This window comes from Setaria italica, chromosome I (genome assembly GCF_000263155.2).
Source record: "Setaria italica strain Yugu1 chromosome I, Setaria_italica_v2.0, whole genome shotgun sequence".
Classification (NCBI taxonomy): Eukaryota; Viridiplantae; Streptophyta; class Magnoliopsida; order Poales; family Poaceae; genus Setaria; species Setaria italica.
The window spans coordinates 1,476,553-1,490,565 of NC_028450.1; the positions used below are offsets into that span (position 1 = coordinate 1,476,553).

Sequence of the window (14,013 nt, forward strand, 5' to 3'; positions counted from 1 at the left end):
CTCGGGGTAGAGGAAGGTCTGTGGGGCCACGACATCGCAAGATACGAGTCCTCGAATGAGGATAGAAGGGAAGGAGGCAGGCAGTGGCAGCAAAAGCAGTGAGCAGCGACGGACCGAGGTGTGGGCGGCGCCTTAGAGAAGAGGTAAAATAGCATAGGAAAATAATATATATATATATATATAAGCTATGGTCCGAAGGCCAAGCACACCACATGGTAGGGGTTTTCTAAAAGTGACACACCGGCTCTGTTTTCTGCAAAGTGAATTTAAAATCGGAATTTATTGTTCTTTTAGATTAGAATATTTTAAAGTTCAGAGGGCTGGATAAGAAAAATAATGAAGGGACCGTGCTTGATTAGGAAAACTCGCTACTAGAGAGACTCTCGTATATATCGGCTTATTCATGCAAGTCACAAATGAATGTTACGAATAAATCATTTATGCCGGTGTATAATAGAGGCCCACCCAATGCCTGCCATTGGCAGCCATCCCTCCAGCGCCTCCATCAGTTCCCGGCCACAACCCTCATCTCCGAAACTCAAACTCCGAACATTAACTGTGTTATTGATTTTTTATCAAAAAAAAACTCCGAACATTAACTGAAGCTCTCACCGCCGTTGGAAAAGTCACTGCGTTCATTGATTGGACCTAAAATTCAGTGATAAAGAATGGGACATCACGTATTAGAGCATCTCGAGCAATTCCCCAATAAATCTTTCCTAATAACTAGTTGATTGGGATATCCTAATATCTCATTCATTGTTTTTGAAAGAGTTGCTTTTGCAGTTCCCCAATAGTTTTATCCTAACCCAACTACCGTTTTGGGAGAGTCACAACTCTCCCTTTATTTTGGAAAAGTTAGGATGAATTATTGGTTTGTCCCAATAATTATTGGGAAGAGGGAAAGGCAAAGGGGACCTGCTGGAGCCTGGAGCACTAGTTTTTTACAAACACTCTCAATATAATAGTTGGATTGGGGAAATGGAGACAGCTGGAGATGCTCTTAGCTTTCGTTACTCTTAATATGTGGGTACATTATTCTTCATAACTTCGTATATGGACTTTGGTCCATGGTGAATGCTGAGATGGATACAGGTCTGTTTCTAAGACGACAACACTCTGAAGATTACAACTGCCAAGAATATAACATTGTCATCGATCAGCAAGTTCTATCCTCCTAATCTGAAATGAGCAAAGCAGCATGATATCATTTCAATAAACTAAAATCACAAAAACTTCACTTGTCACCAGCCACAAGGATAAAATTTGGCAATAGATTTAGAAGCATCATCAAATTCAGCGTCGGCTCCCTCATGCCCATTTTATGTTGCAAAAGTAATTTGCGGAGCGAGGGAGTAGGTTGGCCTTCAAGCTCTCATTATTCAAGTAATTTGCAGAGCGAGCGAGTACGTCAGTAATATGAAAGCAACAGCTAACAGTGATAAACGTTTAACCTGTGCAGACGGATAAACCAGGCAACCTACAGATATAAAAAAAAATTGGAAAACAAGATCGTGCAGATCTAATGGAAAAAAAGGTTTTTTTTTCAAAAAACGTTCACGTATGTATCCATCTTGGAGCTGTAGCTGGCTATTTAGAACCTTGGCTAGAAGGTCTTTCCCAAAAACAAAGGAACCTTTGGCTTGAAGGCATCATGGTAGGCTAGGTCTCAATATCTTATTTCCCTTGTGATTTGCGCCCGCAACAGACAACAGACGAATACCGCCGCACAGCTTATTTCTTTCCTCCACAGACGCCTGCACAAGCCCAAAAATGCGGTCGTTGGCTGGCAATCAGAGTCAGAAAAACCTGAAAACCTCGTGGCCAAACCGGGCGCACGCTCGCAGAGTCGCAGTGGCGGTTCCCAAAGCGATCGAGCACTATCCTTTTCCTTTCCTCAGCGCAGCCCCACACGCTCAAGCCCTATTTCTTGCCGTAGCCACCGTGCAACCATGGCAAGAGACAAACCCTGTCACCCTTAGAGACGACGGCACAATCATGAGCAGTGGCAGCATGACCCTGACGAGTTCGGCCGCAGCCGTTAACGACGACATCGAGTGCCGAGCCTGCTACGGCGTCGTGGTGTCCTGTGTGTCGCTGCTCGTCTTCTGCGTCGTCGCGGCCACGGCCGGCGTGCTCAAGGCCGGTGCCGCCACTTGCTTCGCCATGGTGTTCTTGGGCGTAATCGGCTGGTTCTTGCCCTCCGGCGCCAGGACGAGGATGTTACTACGCGCCAGGGGCGCACGGCGAGATGGCGATGCCGCGGGTGCATCGGCCGGGTGCGCCTGCCAACGCGTTGGCGTGGCGGCGACCGACGTGCCGCCGGCGTTCACGTACGAGTGCCATGACGATGTTGGGAACGGCGGCAAGCCCGGCGGCAGCGCGCTGTGCGCGGTGTGCCTGGAAGACGTGCAGTGCGGCGAGGCGGTGCGGCGGCTGCCCGCGTGCGAGCACCTGTTCCACAAGGAGTGCGTCGACATGTGGCTGCGCTCGCAAACGACGTGCCCGCTGTGCCGACGCGACGTCGTGCAGCTAGCAGGCATGCGCTGAGAAAACCGTGACCGCGGGGGCGGCGCAGTCGTCGCGTGACGTGTTGCCGCCGGTGTAGCAGCTTTCCCTTCGCCAGATTTCTAGAGTGGTTTCCCAACAGAATACATTTGCCCTGCACTTTACGGCGGGCCACATTGTCTGCCTGTTGTGATTAGTTCCGGATTTTCTGTATCACATTGAAGTGTTTTATTTCTGTCCAACATACAAACTTTTCCATTCTTCTCTAACCTCAGCAAGCTCCTACGGGATCTTAGGGTTGGGGGTTTCGGGGAGGAAGCTCAGTGTCACGGATCTGGAGGGAGCTTTGGGGCTGCTGGGTAGTGGGCGGTGGCTCGAGGGAGATACGTCGACAGCGAGGGCGCCACACGCCAGGTGGTGGTGGACCCTCATTGCAAGGTGATAGTGGCTGAGGCATCGAGCTTCAATTAAGGAATCGAGCTTCAATTAGTTAGCGTTGACATAGGTGGTGAGCGACGGCGGAGATGGCATTGCCTTATGGCGGTGGTGACATTGGGAACGCCGCTAGAGCCGGGCAGGGATGCAATGTCCCATGGAGGCGACTAGCTGCGCTCGGGCGCTGCCAAAGGACATGCGGGCGTTGGGCCTCTGCAGAGCGCGCCTATAAGACAGATGGAAAATAAAATAATGGAAAGGAGAGAGGGATTGATCTGGCAAGCGCCACCAAAGGAGCTGCGGCCTATGCGCGTCGGGCCTCTGTCTAGTGAGCGGATTAGACAGATAGGAAAGAGATAATAGGGAAAGAGATGGGAGATGGATTGATCTGGCACTAGGGACGCCGTTGGAGTCGAGAGGGGATGCGGTGCGCTCGGTGCCGCCAAAGGGACCACGGCTTGTGGGCGTTTGGTCTCTATGTGGCGAGCGGATGAGAAAATGGGAAAATCATAATAGGAAAAAAGATGTATTGATCTGGTACTGGGGACGCCACTAAAGCTGGGTGGGGATGCGGTGTCCCATGGGGACAACCGCGCTCAGGTACCGCCAAAGAGACTGCGGCCTTGGGGCATTGGGTCTCCATGTAGCGAGCGGATGAAACAACTGGGAAGGGATGATAAGGAAAGCAATGGATTGGATCCAACCGTTGATTCAAGATTCTATATGGACAAAAAATGGAGTGCCAAGGAGGTTTAACTCTAAGGTGTAGTAAATACTAAATAGCCCTTTTTGTTATATTCTTAATCTGGACATTTTGTGCATATAGGAAATTTGGCACGTGATGAAATGTTGAGATAGATATAGATTTGAAGAGTGGTTTTGTTTGGTGCAATTTGTTTATTCTTATGCGGGTACGTACTCCATCGTTTATATATAGGAAATTTGGGACGTGATGAATGTTGGATAGATACAACTTCACTTCAGAAATGCTAAGACTAACGACTACAGCCAAGGATATTGTAACCGATCATCGCAGAGAAAGCGGCATAATATCATTTCAGTAAACTAAATCATAAAAAAATCACTTGGTACGAGTCACAAGTTTAGAAGCCTTCCTATGGAGCCTCCTTTTAAAGCTTCCACATGGAGTCACCTAGAAATTCTAAGTGGACACTTAAAAAAAAGAGAAATTCTAGAAATTCTCTCAAAATAGCAAAACATCTAGCCATCAATTCGCTAGGCTCAATCATCATAGCCATTGAATCTATTATATTTTTTAAAAAATTACCCACATACGCTATTATGAAAATAGTCTAAAATAACCCCCTAAATCTATGTGTAAATTACCCACCTCTGGCATTATATAAAATAAATTAAGTAACCCCTAATCTTCATCTAAATTTCCCACATATGCCATTACAAAAAATAATTTAAAATAACCCTTCAAATTTATATCTAGATTTCCCACTACTAACATTATAAAAAAAATAATTATATCTAAATCACCCACGTATGCCATTATTAAAAATTTAAATCCAAAACTCCTTCATCAAAAATATACCTAGAGGTACATCAATATATAATTTTAAATTGTCTATTCTTAAACTATTTATATAGAAAAAAATAATTAAGTTATATACACATGATGTGTTTCATCATTTATAAATATGTAGAGGAAGTGATGAGAGTATAGATTTTCATGTGAAAATATAGCTCAAATTTAGAGTCCGTTAAACAAATTCAAGCGCGTGAAAAAAAATTCTAAATATGGATAAAAATGTTGTAAATTACTAGCTAAAGTATATCACAGTCGGTTGAAGATAATAATTATATATCTATATAAGCATTATGTTAGAATATTTAATAAATGAGAGAGAGCTTAAGGTAAACACTTTGATAGTAAGCCATATGCTCTTATTTTAAAAAAAATTGGAGACCGCGCATTGATTTTCACAAGACGCACTAGAAAATTATAAAAAAAATAAAAACATATAGGCATTCGTCCTGTAGACTCTAATAATCATAGTGAAAATATTCTAATTTACAGTAACCTAGGATCTGTCTAAATTATCCATACATGTTATTATAAAAATATCTTAAAATGTCTTTTTTCTAAATTTGTATCTAAAATACAACGTATATCATTATTAAAACAGTCTAAAATAAGCAACTAAGTTTAATCTAATAATCTGCATGTTCATTGTACAAAAATATTCAAAAGTAAACAAATATATGATTGTAAATTACCTATTCTATTGTTGTTAATATAGGAATACAAAGTTTAGGTATATATGCATGATGTGTGTCACCGTGTCGACCATTTATACATGTATGGAAGTAAACGATGAAAACTAATGATTTTCACTATTAAACGCGAAGTACGGAGGTGCGTTATAAGTTGAAAAAGTAGGAATCTGGATGAAAAACTATATATAGTAATTACCAATTAAAATAAAACAAAACTAGAGTATTGTAAGAATATTAAATAAGTAAAATAATCATAGATAAATAATTTTGATTATTAGCTAGGGAATCTAATTTTAAAATAACTATAATTTAAAATTATTAGCTCGTGCAGAGCACGGGTTGATGAACCAGTGTAGGCCCGAGCCCATGCCCATTTGAATTTGCAAATAGGTTGATCTTCAAAATCATTCCATGTAATCTGAAAGCAACAGCCAACATTAATAAACCAGGCAACTTACAACTAGCAAATTAAAATAAAAACCAAGCAACTCGCAGTCGCAGGCAACGAAAAAACCGTTTTGTATATATCCATCCCCAAAGTTTTTCCTGTGCAAGAAATGTACTGAATTACTGAGTGCCGAGTCTGCTGTAGTCTTTCAGTCGCTTTCGTTTTTTCACTTGTGGATTCTGAAAGCTTAATCTGAGGCGGCCGAAACAAAAGCTACTTTCCGTCGTGTAATCAACGAGCCATTGACCAATGTGTAAAGATAAGATCAGCTAAAAGCGGCCGGAATCCAAACAAAAAATTCGAATCAAACCACCAAAAACAGCGGCTACCACCAGCTAGCTCGCCAATACCTCGGGCCCAAACCTGCAGCGCTCGTCTCTGTGGATTGGAATTTTGGAGACTGAACGCCGCCGGCGCGCCGCAGAGTCCAAGCACTCACCAGCTGCCTATTTCTTGCCGCCACGACGCCTCGACATGGCAACCTCGTGTCGTGCTGTCGTGACGACACCTCAATTTGGGTGGCTTTACGTTTGCATTCACGGATGCTGAGCCTTCACCACCGGCGGCCGCCGCCGAGCCCCCACGCCGGCGACGGCTCCCTCGCCTGCTACGGCATCGTCGTCGCCACGGCGTCGCTGCTCCTGTTCACCAGCCTCGCAGCCACGGTCAGCATCGTCAAGGCGTGCGCGCTCGCCGGCGCGGCCGGGGTGGTGTTCGGCGCCGCCGGCTGCGTCTCCCGGTGGTGCGGGGTAGGCGGGGCCGGGGCGGCTCCTGCGCTGCCGACGACGGTGGCGCCGGCGGCACGCGCGAGGGCGGCGTGCGGGCTGGTGGACGCGGCGATCGACGCGCTGCCGGCGTTCGCCTACGCGCGCCCGGGCGCGTGCGGCGGGGAGGGCGGCGGCGGCAGCAAGTCCGGGAGGTGCGCGCTGTGCGCCGTGTGCCTGGAGGACGTCGAGGACGGCGAGATGGTGCGGCAGCTGCCGGCGTGCAGGCACCTGTTCCACGTGGGGTGCATCGACATGTGGCTGCACTCGCATGCCACGTGCCCCCTCTGCCGGTGCCAGGTCTCGCCGCAGCAAGTTGGTGGGAAGCTCACGGCGGCAGCAGATGCACCGGATGATGCGCCGCCGGTGTGATCCTACTCAGCGAAGAAGGCCGTGTCATGTGGCGGCTACGATCGTCGATTTTGCATCAATCCTGCAAAGTAAATTTTTTTTGCGAAAGCAGAAATTTGTGCATAAATGGTGTGTGAATCCATCAAAAGCTTTGTTCACCTGATGCTCGAATAGAAAATGAGTGGGCGATTCTTGTCATGAATTAGTGCATTTAAATTTGTTCCATGAGGAATCAGTAAACGTCTCTCTCCTCTCTCTCTCTCTCTCACACACACACACACACACAAAAAAAAAATGAAAGAGAAATCAGTACAGGCAATGGATAAGCTTGAGACACTGCAGAGATTCTCACTGGACGGGAACTCAAGAAAACAATTAGTCAGTCATTGCAGTGTTATCACTTATCAGTGTGACTGTTCCTCTGCGGTAGAGATGCAATGATTGGTCCTCTGCATTGCAAACGACTATCATCCATCCAACTACAATCCAGTGACTCAGGTCATGAGAGCAAATAATAAAGTGACAATGCCACATTAGTTTGTTGTAGCAAATTTCTACTGCATCCATCAAGAGCATCATTCTAGCTTTATCCGAATAGATGATGACAAATAGATATATTATGAAAAAAATTCATGATGAATATGCTAATAATACATATTCATATCACAAAATATTCGTACATTTACATATACTTGATTAAATTTAAGATGATTTGAATTAACACAAACCTTGAACATTCTTCTGAGTATGGAGAAAATTCTAAAGAACAGGATCATGGAAAAAGGGATGGCTCGACACATACTATCACGAAGGATCTGAATCCCTTGGATGGTAGTATATGAAGTCTTTTCCCTTGAATATGGCCAATAAAAAAATTATTTGATGTCTTGGACAATCCATGAAAACATTGACAAAGCTAGAAAGAATGAATGTGATGGCTAACTCAGCTCTAACAAAATTGCAGCGACATCCTAAATTTTTAATCATATGGACATTGCAATCAACAAACAAAAAAGATTCCTACTAAGAATTTTATGGGCAAGGGTTAGGGTATCTTGCATGAACATCATTGATCTCAACAAGAATTTCCTCAGGGAGATGGATCCTAGCTGCCTGAAGAACCTCATAAAGCTGCCATAATTTTGTAGCACCAAAAACAGCTGATGCCACAAGTGGGTGTCTCAATACAAATGCTGAAAGCAACAGCAGGATGAGCAAAAGGATCAGCAGTTAACGGTCAACGAATGTGACTTTACATTGAACAGAATTGTTGAGGTAACTTACCTATTGCTAAGGTTGCTGGAGAAATACCATACTTCACAGCAATTTGTGTGTATTCCTAGATATTACAAAAGATATATTGTGTAAGTAGTTAAAAAGGGTTTTCCACACCAAAGAAATCATTTACACACCTTCACAGCTAATTTCACTTTGGGGCTCTGAAGTTTGTATCGGGATTCACCTTCAGAGTATCTCCCTACAAAACAGGAGGAGCACTAAGAGTAATGACATGGTGGAGCCAACTAAAAGAAAAGAGTGACGAACCAGGCTTTGTAGCTATTAAAAATAAAAAAATAAGTACCTTTGAAAAGATTCATTCTTGCATCTGGTGGACCATAGTCACCAGATGAGTGATACTTCCCTGAAAGTATACCCATTGCCATTGGGCTGTAAGCCAGCAAGCTGATTCTGCAAGTGCCATTGTTCAACAATGGAAGTTCAGAAAGAATTTGTACAGAATTTTGAAAACTGAATACAATTTGGTAAATTTATTAATCATAAGTAAGTTTTCAGATGGTACTGCCCTTTTTGTTTTCTGAAATTAAAGAAAATGGCAATATTTGTCAGTAGTCACTAGTATAGTTATTGAAGATTATAGTCAAATACAGGGCTTTTGAACATAAAAACATGTTAGGCATACCTTTCGTGATGGCAGCATTCTGCCAATCCAGAATCAAAATTGCGGCACAGCAAGTTATATGAGTTCTACAAAAATACAAGAGAAGAAGTCAGGGGAGTGATTGGAGTACCGACCATGTGAATTAGATCCCACTGGCTAATTACCTGCAAGGTCAGTAGCTTGGAGCGCAACTGAAAATCCTTGCTCAGCTGTAGAAACTTCATCAGGCCATATGGTGTCTCGTTACTAAGGCCAATGTACCTGATCTAGCACCGGCAATTCATAAATAACTGACGCACTCTGAACATTTAAATTGAAAGTAAAACAACACCTCTATGACATACCTTGCCAGCATCTATGGCTCTTTCAAGAGCCTCAAGCTGTTCTTCCATTGGAACAGACGTGTACTGGCAGCTTGGGTCATACTCTGTTTCCCCAAACATAGGAACATACCTGGCAGCAGAAGATACCCGGTTAAGACTTCAGGATGCGGAGAAAACAACAAGCAAAAAGGTTGGAGGTAAGAACGCAAGCTCTTAAAGAGACCTATCGGGCCAGTGTATCTGGTAGAGGTCGATGTAATCCATACCCAGCCTGCGCAAACTGCACAAGAAGAACAAGAGACATAATACACATTCAGATTTCAGATTTTAACAACCGAGGCAAAACAATTCTTCCTCCATTGCTTCGCTGTATCATCATTCAGATTTCAGTGACTATATAGTCCTATGTAATCAGAATTAAAAACTAACAGTAGCCCCGAGAAAAAAAGGGACAACCTTTCCTACTAAAAACCCACAAAAGATAAAACTCATCAGTGACCAATGAACCAGACCGACAAGTATCAGAGGACACGAACAGAATGAACTTTGTAGCAAAAATGCAAAGAAATGTCTAGTAGTTAATCACCTATCATCAATTGCCACCGTGATGTTCTGCGAATCGAGAGACGTCGGCCCGCCGCGGATCCACGTCATCTGGCCGGACGGCCCGGCGACCTGTGCTCCGCCCAACGCAAAGTTCAGTTCAGTTCAGTGCTACTGCGGTACTGCCACAGCGCGAGCAAGTGAAGCAAAGCAACTCGCAGCAGCCAGGAGGAGAAGGGGGAGCGTTGACCGGTGGTGACCTTGGTGGCGACGACGACTTGGTCGCGCGGGGCCCGGCGGGCCCGCAGCCAGCGCCCGAGTATCTCCTCGCTGCGCCCGTTGGTCTCACTGCGCTGTGGGACCGGGTACATCTCGGCGGAGTCGAAGAAGTTGACTCCGGCGTCGAAGGCGGCGTCGAGGAGGCGCAGCGAGCTCGGCGCCCCGCTCTGCTCCCCCATCGTCATCGTCCCTGCCGGAATCGCGCACACACGCGGGCAGTTAGTCAGCGCAGATCCACCATCGAGAGAAAGGTAGAAAGAGAGAGGGAGACGGGGTGAGGAACCGAAGCAGAGGCGGGAGACCGGTGGCAGGCCGGGAGTTAGGTTGAAGGTGGGCATGGCCATCTCCTCGGCGGCAGCTTGGCCCCTCTGCTTGTTGTTTCTGAGAAGGAAGAAGATGCTCTGTTCGCAGTTCGCACCCTATCCGTATACCCGAGAATGAAGAAGGTTTTTCATCAAGATTCGTGCTTCGAAGATTGGCAGGCAGCTCATAACAGTCACCCACTTCGTCGGGGAACGAGAGTGCATGGATTTGGACTGCTACCGTAGCTTATGCTGATCCCTCCGAATAGAGCTGCACGCTAAGAGCAGCTCCAGTGTTCAAAAAATCGAACAATAGTCGATACAAAACAAACAGAGCACGTAGTCAAACCGTAGCGTCTGACATCAAAGATCGAATACTATTCTCTGTTCGAATTGTGCTGAATAAAAAATTCAGCTACACGGACAAAAGTTGTGCAATACATAGAGATAAACACTGTCCTTTTGCCTGTTTTTATTGCAACCATCGAATTGAAGTTGTGTTCGAATTCCTTGGACGGCATGAGTTGAACCGGTACTGGAGCTGTCCTTAGCTAGAAACTTGGTTCGACTTGGTGGCTTTTTTAATGAGCCGAGCAGCTATTTTTGCTCGTTTTGTTATTTATCGAGCTGGCTCGAGTCAGCTCGCGTACTGCTCACGAGACAATCGAGCTAGAAGACTAAAAGTCCAAGTTAGGACATAGAGTCCATATTTTACAAGTCGCAATAGAACTTTGAGGTTATAGGGACAAAAGTACAGCCTTATTTGTTTTTTAAGATATCTGTACTTTGTACTTATGGCCGAGCTAAAACTAACTTCATGTTCTATGATTTATCTATGCGTCCCTAAAGTCTGAAAGTTGGAAGCAACATAATAAGTAATCCACTTATTTCTTATGTTTCATGTATGCTAAGGTGGAAATCCAAAATTTACATCTGCCTGGCGAGCCTAATGAGCTAGCTTAAGCTATTAACAAAACAAGTCGAGCTGATCCTTTTGCTCGTTTTGTTAACACAGAGCTCTCGTTAGCCTAACAAGACGGACCGAGCTGGCTCGACGTCCATCCCTACCTATGAATGTGGTGGTGCTGGTGGAGGAGGGGCCCTGCTGGCGGTGGTGTTAGAGCCATGTGTGGAGGAGCACCGCCGATGATGGAGTAGGCGGCCGAGGCGGAGAAGGAGAGGCTAGCCATTGGAGGAACTACTCGGGGTAAAGGGGATGGAGATCGCGCGTGGTCACCTGCGATAGATCAAGTTGTCATCGGAGGCAGAGAGGCCATCTACACTTATGGTGGTGATAAATAAGGTGAGGCAAACTTGTGTTTGAGGTGACGGAGAGGGGCAATGTGTGGCGGGAAGACAAGGATTGCTTTGGTTGACCGGCAATTAGGATTTTTCCAGGTGGAATTATTTATATGAAACGTACTAGTCAATTTAAAATTTCAAACCCGGAATGGTGAAAAAAATATTTTCCAAATTTCTATCATAACTAGGTTGTTATTTAAGTAACAATATTGATTATTGATATAATAGTTATGTGATACAGGCCGCTACTACAGAACCGCTTGTAGTATATCGGTAGATTGTGTTATACTATGTTTCTTGCACACCAAGCCTTGATGGCTATATATACACAATCGATTTATAGTAAATTACGACATATAAGAATGGACATATCAATTCTAGTAAGTTGACTACATTGTTGTCGGAAATCATTCAAGTTGTAACCATTTAAGAATGGCGATGTCTCTACGCTAGGGACCCTAGAGGAGAAACCTCTGCGTGTGTTGTTCTCGTGTTAGCCCTGGTAGTGGCGTTTGAGGAGAACCCTGTGTGCGCAGAGAAGTGTTCCCTTTGGGTGGAACTGCCTGGGGAGACGGTAGAGCCTAAGTCCTGTGTGCTCGTGCCTGGGGATGGTGAGGGTGAAGACCGGGCTGGCCTGGTTCTGAAGCGAGCCAGCGACGCATGCGGTGAGTACCAAGTAGGAGTGACACAAAGCATAACAGCACGACCGGCTGAATCCTTGGTCTCGCCAACCTGCAAAGATCCTGAGAATTAATATAATCAAACCTAATCACGCACCTGTGCATACCATATCTGCTGAATAGTTGCTAAAAGCGACCCCGAATAGTTGCTCAATAGTGCAGAATAGTGAGCGAATAGTGCCACCATTTTTACTCATCCTAAGGTGCTCCACCCACTCACGGTGAGTGCCCGAGCGTTGTTCATATTCCTAATTTGAATAGTGACCTGGATTTGAATAGTAACCAGCGATTTTGAATAGTAACCCGAATTTAGTAATTTGAATTTTTAAGTCGCTTGAATTTAGAGTCATAGGCAGGTTTCCCCCGCTCTATGTGGCCAGGTGCTTTGAGGGATACCCACCATTAGTAGTAACACCCCACTATTGTTGTATCACTCCACCACCTAATTTGCCGTGGTGATGAATGCTTCGTTTGTCCTCTCCTTTTATAGCCGCGACAGAGGCTTCGGGAGACTCCTCAATAATTCACCTCTTCTATTGCCTGTACAGTTGGACGGCGCTCCGCTCCTCAATAATTGTCCTGGCTACAGTAGAGTCACTGTTTATTCTTTTTGCCTTGTCCTCTATCGCACACTGTCATCAAAATATGGAGGATATTATGGACATTTCAGAACTCAAGCAAAAGTCTAGGTAAGCAGATTTTATTGGCCAGAGATGCATAAAGATGCAAAGAGATTTGTTGCTACTTGCCCGGAATGCCAAAGAATAGGAAATAGTTCAGCTAGAAATTCTATGCCATTGAACTACAATATACAAGTAGATCTATTTGACGTTTTAGGTATAGATTTCATGGGACCATTCTTAAACTCACATGGATTTGAGCACATCTTGGTCATGGTTGATTACGTGTCTAAATGAGTAGAAGCTATTCCATGTCGGAAGGCGTCAATAGAAGAATCAATTCACATGATCAAGACTATAAAGGAAAGGATAAAGAGGTGGTTCGATAGCAGGCTTCACAAGAAAGAATTAAAAGAAGGAGACAAAGTGCTACTGTTCAACTCTAGGTTCAAAGTATTCGGTAAAGGAAAAATGATGAACAAGTAGGATGGACCATATGTGGTTCATTCTGTATCACCTACTAGAGCAGTAACGATTATGGAAGTCAAAAGAGATCAATATGTTGTGAATGACAGTGAACTTGATGTCGTGCCTATCAATTATATTGATGTTTACACTATAGAGGAAGAACGGCTACGTCAAGCCTAAGATACCTTGTACATACTCTCTCTTACATTCTATTACTTTCTTTCGAATTTTCTTCGAATTTTTGTGTGGGACTTAAAAATTATATATATTTTTAGATGTGCACGCTACCACGAAAAAGCGGAGGGCAGAGGGGCCAAAAACCCCCTGGGCTGATCAGCCCAGAGACCCCTAGGCCGATTGGCCTGGGAGGTATTCGCCTCCGAATCGGTTTCCCCTTTCCCATCTTTGGTAGTGATAGAATATGGTGAATTTTTGCGAGAAGGGGTGAGGAAGTTTTTGGAAATGTGTGGATCCTTGGCCAAGACTTCAAGAGTATATAATGAGGCAAATTGGAGCTCGAGTTTCACATCTATACAAGCAATTCAGATCCACCCAAACCGGAAAAAAGTGCAATGGTGACGTCCAGGAGCTTGGGAGACGAGAGGGGACAACAACCAGCGAAGGAGGAGGCCAGGCTGATCGGCCTAACCCCCTAGGCCGATCGGCACCACCCCCTCCCTTGGCTGCCACCTTCGCCCTTCACATGGAAGCTAAGAGGTGCGAGTTGGGTCCCAAAACTCCACCAAGGACTGCTCGTAATGCTCGCATCAGCATTGGAAGCAAGGTGCCATCTGGAAAGGTCATGGATTGCAAGTTCATCGTCCTCTCAAGTGATGATGAAGC

At 44.9% G+C, this 14,013-nt stretch overlaps 3 protein-coding genes across 4 annotated transcripts; 2 read left to right on the forward strand and 1 right to left on the reverse strand.

Annotated features, from left to right (window-relative positions):
* The first annotated feature begins 2,013 nt into the window (after positions 1-2,013).
* On the forward strand, positions 2,014-2,550 carry LOC101758295 (RING-H2 finger protein ATL39). The gene has a single exon (XM_004954531.1). It carries the CDS (start codon positions 2,014-2,016, stop codon positions 2,548-2,550), a length of 537 nt encoding a protein of 178 aa, XP_004954588.1.
* Positions 2,551-5,851: 3,301 nt separating this feature from the next.
* On the forward strand, positions 5,852-7,037 carry LOC101758703 (RING-H2 finger protein ATL39-like). Its single transcript, XM_004954532.2, has one exon. The coding sequence runs from the start codon at positions 6,181-6,183 to the stop codon at positions 6,772-6,774; it is 594 nt and encodes a 197-aa protein (XP_004954589.1). The 5' UTR covers positions 5,852-6,180; the 3' UTR covers positions 6,775-7,037.
* A 491-nt stretch (positions 7,038-7,528) lies between these two features.
* Positions 7,529-10,234, reverse strand: LOC101780308 (protein tas). Of its 2 annotated transcripts, XM_004951258.2 has the most exons (11): positions 10,082-10,234; positions 9,780-9,988; positions 9,563-9,651; positions 9,200-9,256; positions 8,998-9,106; positions 8,818-8,919; positions 8,675-8,739; positions 8,336-8,442; positions 8,166-8,230; positions 8,038-8,092; positions 7,529-7,946 (listed from the first exon to the last, which is right to left on the reverse strand). In XM_004951258.2, the coding sequence occupies exons 1-11, from the start codon at positions 10,140-10,142 to the stop codon at positions 7,786-7,788; spliced, it is 1,080 nt and encodes a 359-aa protein (XP_004951315.1). In that variant the 5' UTR covers positions 10,143-10,234; the 3' UTR covers positions 7,529-7,785. The 2 variants fall into 2 exon arrangements, with proteins under 2 accessions (XP_004951315.1, XP_012699630.1); XM_012844176.2 differs by having other exon boundaries at positions 9,780-10,222.
* Between the last annotated feature and the right edge of the window lie 3,779 nt (positions 10,235-14,013).

What these genes read in the sequence shown, in the direction of transcription:
- LOC101758703 (XM_004954532.2), top strand. Translation starts at nt 6,181, where the DNA reads ATGCTGAGCCTTCACCACCGGCGGCCGCCGCCGAGCCCCCACGCCGGC.
- LOC101780308 (XM_012844176.2), bottom strand. Translation starts at nt 10,142, where the DNA reads ATGGCCATGCCCACCTTCAACCTAACTCCCGGCCTGCCACCGGTCTCC. An exon ending in GAATGCTGCCATCACGAAAG is followed by an intron (nt 8,443 to 8,674) that starts GTATGCCTAACA and finishes TGGCACTTGCAG; the next exon opens with AATCAGCTTGCTGGCTTACA. An exon ending in AAGAATGAATCTTTTCAAAG is followed by an intron (nt 8,231 to 8,335) that starts GTACTTATTTTT and finishes CCTGTTTTGTAG; the next exon opens with GGAGATACTCTGAAGGTGAA.
- LOC101758295 (XM_004954531.1), top strand. Translation starts at nt 2,014, where the DNA reads ATGACCCTGACGAGTTCGGCCGCAGCCGTTAACGACGACATCGAGTGC.